Below are 10,100 nucleotides of genomic sequence, written 5' to 3' on the forward strand. Positions count from 1 at the left end.
ACTACTGATAAATGATTTTTACAGCCCAACCAAGAGGAAACGGAGACATCCTCTCTGCTAACAATAAAACTTTGAAGTTTTTTGATTTAATCCATATTTATCACTTTTGATGCATCTGGTTGAATTATTTAAGATTCAAAACGAGTAATTTGAAAAAAAAAAAAAAGAAAAATGTAATTGTAAATTTGTTCTGCAAAAAAGTGTAGAAAAGAAACTTAAACGATGAAAAGGACAGTGAAGGTAAAGGAGTTGCTCTAATAACTAAAAATTGTTACCTTTTAGGCGATTTTAAGCTCAGTTGCTGAATTCCGTTTTTCCTTGTCGCCCTGCAGATCCCAGCGATGACGGGAACTTTCTACAGCGTCCTGAAGTCTCATCTCATTTGAATACAGAGCACAATGCCATCCCCCCTCCCGACCCCCACCTGCCCCAAAATTCACCACACCAGAGCCTAAAAGTGCAAATCCTTTAATCTCAGCCACATTGGAACTTATATACAGTGAACATGACCCTAATAAATCATCTCTGTCTTATTTACCTCATCACGTTGCAAATTTAAAACTTCTGGCTACTCCACATAGACCCTAATACATTCAACAAAGCAAAGACAACTTAAAAAGGAGATATGCATCTTTTACCGGAATCAAAACAATCGTAAAATGTACAAGAACGATACAAATGGCACACCACAAGGTCTGTTGTGTCAGAAGGTGACAGAATGAGTTCGAGTCCCGGCAGGAGCTGAGGTTGATCTGTGAATTCGGGGCTTCGTTTTCCTGCGCGCACACACACATTCTCTCACACACGCACACACACACGCAGGTTCTATCAGGCACCGGAGAGATTGTCTTTTGACACGTTAGCAGGATACATTCATTCACTTGGGGAGGGAGTGCACGAGTGGACTGATTCAGATCTACATGCACTGAAAACACAGAGTCTTAATGCTGAGAATGGGTGGATTTTAAAGTAGTGTATGGAGCCAATACTGAAGTAGTGTGTGTGTGAGTCTGTGTGTACAGTGTGTGAAGCTTTCTGTGCATCCGAGTGTGTACGGAGTATCTCAATATTTATCTGTGTACAGAGTTGTGTCTAAATATCTACTGTAGCTGCATGTGCTGAGATTTAATCAATCATGTGTACATGCAGATCAAAGTGTGTGTGTGTGTGTGTGTGTGTGTGTGTTTGTCTACTGCTCGCTGTTCCGGTGCCAACCGGCAGCTTTTAAATAACTTCACACTGTGAAAGCGCATGGTCAAACAGAACGTCACGGAAGCCTGCAAGTCTGCACTGAGGGTAAAGAAACCCCAGAGAGTCACATGTCCTTTGACACACAAACCTGTCTCACACACACGCACACACTGGAATCCTTCTGCTACTATATTCACCCCACAGTTATACTAAAGCCATTGATGTGTTAATGCATGTTTGGGTTTGAGTGTGTTTGAGTGTGTGTGTGTGTGTGTGTGTGTGTGTGTGTTCAGGAGTCACCTCAACCTCCTGGAGCCGTCTGCAGGCAACTCTTTAAAGGCACTAAAATCGGGGAAAATCTATTTCTTTTTTCCCCCTCTAGCAATTCATGCTATGGGAGCGAGGCTCTTATTGTGAAAGCCGGCTCCTACAGGACGTGGATGTGAGTGGCAGGAGTGTGGAGACGGTTCACGTCTGCAGTCACACTCCACTGTCGACGTAAGACTCGGACGTGCGTTCACACGGAAACAATTAATCTGCACGGTAGGAAACTCGTTCGACGTGGCGGCGGCGGGATCTGGAGAGGGAAGATTCTTCTGTGCAAAAACAAAAAATAAAAGTTTACCTTCTATGTGCAGCACAGCATGAATTAAGTGCATGTCGACGAGCTCGCCTACACTCCCGTCTCCCCCTCTTCGCTCGCTTTAAGTAAAATAAAATACAACAAAAAAAACAGGTCGAACACGCGACTCTGTGGGGGGGGGGAAAGGCACCAGACGTGCACAGGCAGGACGAGTCTCACCGCGGGTCACTTCCTGTGCTTCAGTTCAAACAGACGTGGAAAGACTGGTTCGTAGGATCAGTGAGGAGGTGGAGCAGAGTGAGGGTGGGGCTGGGGGGTGAGGGGGGGGGGATCAGGTGAGCATGGGGACGTCGTCCTCCGACGTGGTGTCCTCCGACAGGGGGATGAGCAGCACCTCGTCGTCTGAGGTGGAGGAGGAGGAGGAGGAGAAGGAGGGGGAGGCGGACAGCGGCATGGAGTTGGTGGAGGCGGAGGAGGAGGGCGACGCCCGGAAGAGGGAGATGCTCAGGCCCAGCGTGTGGAAGATGGAGGCCAGAGAGGGGCTGCTGGGGGGCACGGCCACGGGGGGCGTGTGGGCAGCGGCCGGGGGCGGAGCCGGGGGGGCGTAGGGAGGAGGGGGAGTGGAAGCGGGCGGCGGGAGGAGGGGAGGAGGAGGCGGCAGCAGGGGAGGCGGCGCCTCCTGTTGTTGCTGCTGCTGCTGCGGCGGCGGCTCCGGCTGAGACGGCAGGCCCAGTTTCTGAGGAACCGGCTGGTTCACCGCCTCCACGGCCGACGAGGAGCCGGCGGGCGCCAGCAGCGGCGCCTCCTGGCCGGGGGCCGCCGCCGCGTCCGACGGCTGCTGGCCGCCGGCGCCCCCAGAGGACGACTGAGCCGGTCTGGACGGCGGTCTGGGGATCAGGCCCCACCTCCTCATGCGGCGCACGGCCCGGCGGACGAACCGGGGCCGGCGCCTGCGGTGAGGGGAGCTGGCGGCGTCCTGACGGAGCAGCTGGAGGATTCCTCTCAGAGACAGAGACGACGTCTGAGGAAGAGGGAGACACAGAAAAGTTCCGCGTTGTTGAAAACAACGTCTGTTCACACACGGAAATGCCAGAAACACTGAAAACAGTTTTCATGTTGAAGCCTGTTCAGTCTTGTAATACAAGTTTGAGCCACCAGGTGGCGTTTTGAGTCACTCAAAGAAGCAGCGACATTCACGTGCTTATTATAAAGAAAACAGCCTGTAGAAAATAATCACTGCTTCCTCACAGAAAGTAAACATCAGCAGTGAGAGACTTGTTTTCACATTCAAACCTCCGCCTCAAACGCCCGGGCGGCCCTGCTGCTCACCTCGTTGGGGTTTTCGGTGGGGAAGTCCTCCACCGGCGGGATGATGCCCTGTGCGATCAGCTGCCCGTAGGAGGGAGGGGCCTGCTGCTGGATCAGCTCGGCTTCCTGACGGCTGATTGGAGCAAACATGCTACAGAGAAAAACACAGTAAAGTCAATGAGTATCTAATAAAACCACCGTTTCATTTACTGTTCAGTTCACTGTGTGAATTTTTTGCTTGGTGGTTTAACGGTCCAGACTGGAGCCTTTCATGGGCCACTTCTGGCTCACAGGCCTTATGTTTGACACCCCCGTTTCAAACCGTACAGATACGAATTCCTGAGAAATGTTCCTCCTGCCTCATGTTTCAGTCTCGCTCTATATATAAACCTGCTTCACACAATCCTCACATTGACTCTCAGTCAGGAGCAGAAAATCGTCACGGACGTGAGAGCACACATGACGCGGCTCGCTCGGCGCCGAGCGATGGTGAAGAGGGGAAAACAAAGAGTCTCTTCACCAAACGTCGACACGCCGCGTGTTTCATGTGACCCGGGTGGAGCGGCGGAGCTACCTGTACTCTCGGGTCCGGAGCGAGTACAGCTTGCAGGTGCAGCCCATGGCGATGACCAGCAGCAGGCCGCAGACCAGGCTGCCCACCGTCGCCGCCGTGATCACCTTGCGCGGCAGGATGACGGTGCAGTTGAGCTCGTCTGTGCCGTCCTTGCAGTCCACCTGGCCGTCGCAGCGCCAGCTCTCGAACACGCACCTGCAGAGGGAACAGTGAGGGAGGGGCATTCATGTTCATTTTTTTGTCTTTTCGTGAATCTTGCAGTCGCAGGTCACGCGGTGCTTCCTGACCTGTCGCTGTCGCAGTGGAACGTCCCCGGCTGGCACACCGTGCAGTCCCTCTCGTCGCTGCCGTCGGCGCAGTACAGCTGGTAGTTGCACCTCTCGGTCACCGGGTAGCACACGGGCCTGCTGGGGAAGTGGCCGGCCGCCGCGGCGCGCTGGCCCGCCACGCCGCAGGCGAACTGGCTCTGGCTGCAGCCGCGGCAGCCCTCCTCGTCCCGGCCCGTCTCGGGGCAGTCCCACTTCCCGTCGCAGCGCTGCTCCTGGGTGAAGCAGCCGCCCGCCGGCCCGCCGCACCGCCCCTCCCAGGGCGGGCAGTAGCTCCCCACGTGGAAGGTGGCGTTGAAGCCGCTGCCGTCCGAGCCCACCAGCCTCTTGTAGACCAGCGACATCAGGCCGGTGTGGGACTCCACCTGCACCGACTTGAAGTTGGAGGCGCTGGTGATCTGTGGAAAACCAGAGAAACCGTCATTAAAAAAATACTTCCAGAGATTACTATGCTCGGACAGGAGTTACTCACGATCTTGATGATGTCTCCCTTGCCGCGCTCGCGGTCGTACACGGTGAGCCTGTCCCCGGCGCCCAGCACCAGCTGCTGCAGGTCCAGCCTCAGCGGCCTGGAGTCCTGAGGGTCCAGGGTCCAGATGCACAGGAGGGCCGGGCCCCGAGAGGCCGGCGGGGAGAAGGTGCCGTAGAAGGTCCGGAGCAGGCCTCCGCACGGCCAGTCCACAGCGGCGGGCGTGACGGCGGGTTGATCCTCGTCCCGGTCCGCCGTCTTGGGCAGCGGCCACGGCTCGGACACGGCGGGTCTCTGGGTGGGCGGAGCCCGGTCCACCGAGTTCCGCCTGTTGTTGTCCTCGTCGCGGCTCTTCTCCGTATACATGGCGGTTTGTTTCTTTTCCTCCTGCGTGTCCTCGGCCGTTGGAAGAAAGAGGTCGTCCGACTCGGCGTCGCAGTCCTGCTCGTCCGTGCCGAGGCCCAGGCCTTCGCCCAGACACTCCACCTGGCCGTTACAGCGCCAGGAGAGCGGGATGCACCGACCGCGGCGGCACTCGAACGACGTCTCGGGGCAGTCTCCAGAGTCTGGGAACAAAACAAAGACGCTCAGATAAACATCTGATGAGAAATACTGGAAGTTGAAGCATTAAACACAAGAGGATGAGCTTCCAGCGAACCTCGAGCGTAGCTCAGGAGGAAGGATGAAACGGGGAACAGATGGGGCAGGAAGTGGTGCACCACCGTAATGTTTCCCCCCGGAAACTCGATGGGCTGCGGCAGCTTGGGGCCGCAGAGGACCACCGGCTCCCCGCCAGCCGACGACTTTATGGACACCCATTCCTTTTTGCATCGGGCCGAAAACTGAGAGAAGCTGCGGAAGCGATCGGTAGAAAGAAAAGTAGCGTCAATGACTGAATAACGTCCGTTTGGGGAACCCTGACACACGTTTTATGTTCGATATCCTTTCTTATTATATCTAAACATGTTTGTGTTTATCATCAAACTCGCTGCCTCCATACCTGAGGACGACGGGTTCGTCCTCCGGGCCCTTGATGACCCAGCAGTCATAGGTGGAGCCGAAGCGGTAGGACCAGCTGTGGTACGCAGAGCTGCGGATCTCCCCCACCGGGCTGTCTAGGACCTGAAGGGAATGCCCACAGCGGGCTGAGAGGGACAGGAGAGGACTGGGTCAGGGACACACACACATCCAGTGTGGAAACATCAAGCACGGCTGAATCAATACGCTCACTGAAACGTCAATACTGATCATCTATGAGGGTAACTGGAAATGTTCAGGGCTGCAGATGATACAAAGCAGAAGACTGAGCAATCCAGCTACATTTAAAGGTATTATTACTATAGTCTTGAAAAGCATTTTCATCCTCTATAGTCATCTGTGAAGGCGAGCTTGTCCTCTTACCGTAGGAGACGGCAGACTGGAAACGGCTGCACGCTGCGGAGGAAGAGACATGTAGATCAGAGATAGTGTACAGCAGGAAAAGCACAAACACGACCTTTGCTCGCCGGACATTTAAAGCCGGAAACGGTCCAGTGTGGACTGACTCACCTATTACGGAGAAAACCAGGAGAGCACTGAGGTGGTGCTTGACTGTCATCGTGGTAGAACTCCAATAAAATGTTCAAAGCATGAAAATAAAAAGAAGACTTGGAAGGTAAAACTTAAAAGAAAATTAAAAAGTCAGATGAGCGCCATTTTCAGAGGTTTGTGTTCAGGAAGACGTCGCCTGCAAAGGGAGAATTGGAGGTGTCTTAGAACAAAACTGCAAACTCAATCGAATTCGTGTTGAAATACAGAGAGCACAGCTTTGAAAAATTCCCCAGTATCTTTGTCTGTAGAGAACCCACAAACCACGAGCCAAAAACCAAAACATGTCTCCTACCAGACAGCAAAACTGTGACGGAACACTTTCGCTTCCTTTGATTGATCAGGTTAAATCGGTCTCAAATTGTGTTAAAATTACTTACTTAAAACCTGAGGAGCCACTAACCTTTAGAACTTAAACAATAGCTTGAAAAAAAAAAAACAACAAAACAATGGACCAGCTAAAGGTGTGGTAGTGAATCAGGGTCACTAAGAGTATGGGCACCTGTAAGGGACCTATTCGGAGGGCTTCTCAGGTGTAGGACCAGGTGAGCAGCCGCATGCTTTAAACAGGGCAGAGTTTTTAACACGGTCGTGGAGTTCCAGAGGAAGTAATGTCCTCAATGGAAGAGCAGAAGTGAAAATGATCGTTGTGTTTGGCATCAAAACGTGAAATAACTGCAGATATTGAGGATGAAGGATGCTCACTGCAAGTGTTCTTTGGATCGTAGCATGTTTATTAGCTGCCGGACAAAGAGTCCATCAAGGTTTTCGTCATGATAAGTTGGTGACTTGCTGCTGTGTCCAGTGCTGTGACCGTCTGCTTTAGCGGCAGCAGCAACCGAGTGAGAGGTGAGAGCCACAGTTCCACCGGGCGGTGGTTCTTTAAACTGGGTCCACACCGTCCACAGCATCCGCTCTCACAGCTGCCACAAAACCTCATAACCTCATGACAGCAGGTTGTGCTGTGCTGCTGTCCCCGTCCTTTGCAGTCCATCACTCTGCTATTGTCTCTACTAACTGTTAGGTTTGTGCCTTGTCTATGATTTTATTAACACAGAGCAGATCGAACAAAAGCTCATCGTGCTCATGGATCATGCCACTCTGGTGACTGAGTTGCTGTCTGCAGTTTCTGCATAAGATGCAGATCTCTGCCAAACAAAAATTCCCACGGTGACCCAAATCCTCTTCTGTATAAATAGGAAAGTTTTTTTTTCCACTGTACTTTGCACCAGAAGGTTTCATTAAAATTAGCTTTACACTGAGATTGTAGTCCCTTTCTGTTATCATTTGGCTTCAGCGAAAATAGAAATGTTCATCTTTCTTCTGCGCTGCAATAAAGAAAAGCCATTAAAGTTTAGATTTAAAGGCAATTATGGCACTAATTAACCAGCCGAGATGAAATTGGGCCGTTTTTGTCTCCTGAACCAAAATGTGTTTCACACTGCTGTCTTAGAAAGAAAGTAAAATCCATGTTCATGTTCTAATTTTTCCCCTCTTGCAATGATGCTTTTTTTAACCAACACAAGCATCTCTTAAAATCTTTCAAAAACACACCTGAAATGAACTACAATCGTCTCAATCCAATCTTTAACTGTGATCATTTTCAGTTTTATTGTGTTGTTTTAAACTGCATTTTTAATGTTTGTGTCCAGTTATTATTACTAATGATGACTTGATCTGACTGGGTACCATAAAAATATATGACTATGGATCATTTGTCATCGACTCTTTAATTCTCCACTGTGCCAGTTCATCACGTAACAGGGTCATGATTGTTACATAATTCTCTGCAGACTTTTATAAACGTTGTAAAACAGTTCATGTTAATGAGTGCAAATTAACTGACGATGCTTGATATGAGGTTAAAATATTCCGTTATTTTAATTCTGGTTGTGAATGTCAATACACCAGTAAATGTTGGATATGTTTCTAGATATTAAGCGTGAGCTATGAGTTCATATCATTAATTATGTCTTCTCTGGACCCCAGGAAAAATAGTTATGGCAACAAATCATCTTGAAACAATGTTCAGCAATTACAGAAGCAACAGAAAAGGAAATTATATGACAAAAGATTAATTGCATATATAAATATACTTGTACCTAAACATACATCAACCCTTTATTAAGGAGTTGAACAGATTTGGTGATTCAGTTTGCTCTTTCAACAAGTGATGGGAATACAACACGAAAATATTTCCACTGATGCTGTTTTTGTATTTCTCTTATAAACACCAGTGTCGAGCAGAAGAGTCATATTCTGATAACATGTTGCTTTGCAGGACAGCTGCACTCAGCACTGTGGACTAAATTCTTTTTAGAAACATTTAATTTCTAGAAAATCTTTTTTTTTTCGGACTGTTCACTTGCTTTTGTTTTTCGAACATGTAAACATGTTCGAAATTAAGCTTCTAAACCTTGTGAAATGCATAACTTTAATGAGATTTAAGCCGCTTCGCAGAAGATATGACTGAATATTTCTCGTGTAAACGGGAGCACTGTTATATACAACGATCCTTCATAAACATATTCAGATTAATTCGTGAGTGTCCTATAAATATTTAATATTCCAATGACCCACGGAGTTAATATGTGGTAATAAGGTGAATATGTGCCATTTGTTACCTCAACTCTTTACCTAAAGTTGTATTTTGTCTTTGTTTTATTAATGACATTGGATATTCTCTTCTCTCTTTGCACGAAAACATACTATTTAAAGGTTCTCGAGAGGCTAAAGGCGAAAGCAGAGGTTATTTTAATCTCAGTAAAAGCGATTTCCTTGCCATAATCTCCTCAACAATGAAGCCAGAAAACCAAGTACGACTCGAAACAAGCACTTTTAAAGTCTCCCACGCCTCTCAGATGAAGTTAAACTGCTCGGATGTCGGGTTCGGAGTGGTTATTGTCGTGTTCTGTCCTCTAAATGTTGATGAATAAACAGTCCCGAGACGAGACACGGAGATAGTTTCGGTTGTAAAGATGCTAACAGAGCTAAAGGCTAACAGTCTCACTTCCCCCCCGTGTTCAGACGCTTTTTTCCGGCCTCCACCTCCCGGAAACAAGACTCAATACGCGGTATGGTATGTCACAAACCACAACACTTCGAAACGAAGCGAGAACAGACTGGCAGAGATCAGAAAAAGGATAGGACAGAAGAGGACATTACCATGTCTGTCGGCCTTTCTTGTTGACAACTTGTTAGCCACTTCCGGGTATTTCAGCTGATGACGACAAGGGGGCGGGGCTTTAAATGCGCACCTTCAACTTTTTTGTCGTTCATAAAAATCTGCAAATATTTATCTTTTTTTTTTTCAAATTACACTTATATTACCAACCACAACTTAATATAAAATATAAATGAAGATATTATTCAGGCTGACGATTCTTATTGAAAAAAAAAAACATTTAAGGCGCAGTGCCCCCTTTTCACCACCAGGTGTCAGTGTTGGCTAAAATTATTAAATTGAACTGAGTAGAATGGCTTCATTGTCATTAAATGTCACGTGGACTTACAGGTGCTGCTTCCTTTGTGTGTCAGTAGAAAGTTTAAGAAAGCGGACAAATTGCACACATAAGACAAATTATTAAGTAATCATGAAACAGGATGACGAGCTTGGTGGGAAGGGTCTTTGAGGATGGCAGCGGTCCCACTCAGGCCTCTGGAGCTGGGAAACCTCCTCCTTGGAGGTCAAAGGGCAGCTGATGATTTCCTGGGCTGTGTTTATGACTCTGCTGGGCCTTCCTGTCTGCTGCCGAGCTCTCAGCATCCTAGATGCAGTGAGTACACTTTTAATGGTGGATCGAAGAAAAAAAGCCTACAGTGGTTTTTATTTAAAGAAAAGTGCTCAAAGGGACCAGTTTTATCCGGACATTGTCTCTGGTCATCCTCCTGAGATCAGCTTTCTGAGTTCTGTCCTGTGTAGTGAACATGTAGTCCCCACAGCCACGTCTTCATCCATGTTGTATTGAAAATAGGACAAGCTTGGTTTTCCAGTGATTAGTTTTCCATTCAAACTGTCTGGTTTAGCAAAGGCCACAGCTGATGGAAAGTGAGTCAGAAATG

The 10,100-nt window shown here is 48.7% G+C and overlaps 1 protein-coding gene across 1 annotated transcript; it reads right to left on the bottom strand.

The window, feature by feature from the left end:
• Positions 1-452: 452 nt before the first annotated feature.
• On the bottom strand, positions 453-9,260 carry lrp10 (low density lipoprotein receptor-related protein 10). The gene is made up of 10 exons (XM_030086603.1): positions 9,204-9,260; positions 6,000-6,177; positions 5,853-5,885; positions 5,452-5,596; positions 5,110-5,303; positions 4,455-5,017; positions 3,944-4,380; positions 3,657-3,851; positions 3,104-3,233; positions 453-2,795 (listed from the first exon to the last, which is right to left on the bottom strand). The coding sequence occupies exons 2-10, from the start codon at positions 6,046-6,048 to the stop codon at positions 2,106-2,108; spliced, it is 2,436 nt and encodes an 811-aa protein (XP_029942463.1). The 5' UTR covers positions 6,049-6,177; positions 9,204-9,260; the 3' UTR covers positions 453-2,105.
• Between the last annotated feature and the right edge of the window lie 840 nt (positions 9,261-10,100).

This window comes from Salarias fasciatus, chromosome 3 (assembly GCF_902148845.1).
Source record: "Salarias fasciatus chromosome 3, fSalaFa1.1, whole genome shotgun sequence".
Lineage (NCBI taxonomy): Eukaryota > Metazoa > Chordata > Actinopteri > Blenniiformes > Blenniidae > Salarias > Salarias fasciatus.

What these genes read in the sequence shown, in the direction of transcription:
- lrp10 (XM_030086603.1), bottom strand. Translation starts at nt 6,048, where the DNA reads ATGACAGTCAAGCACCACCTCAGTGCTCTCCTGGTTTTCTCCGTAATA. An exon ending in CCTGGTTTTCTCCGTAATAG is followed by an intron (nt 5,886 to 5,999) that starts GTGAGTCAGTCC and finishes CTTCCTCCGCAG; the next exon opens with CGTGCAGCCGTTTCCAGTCT. An exon ending in CCTCCTGAGCTACGCTCGAG is followed by an intron (nt 5,018 to 5,109) that starts GTTCGCTGGAAG and finishes TTTTGTTCCCAG; the next exon opens with ACTCTGGAGACTGCCCCGAG.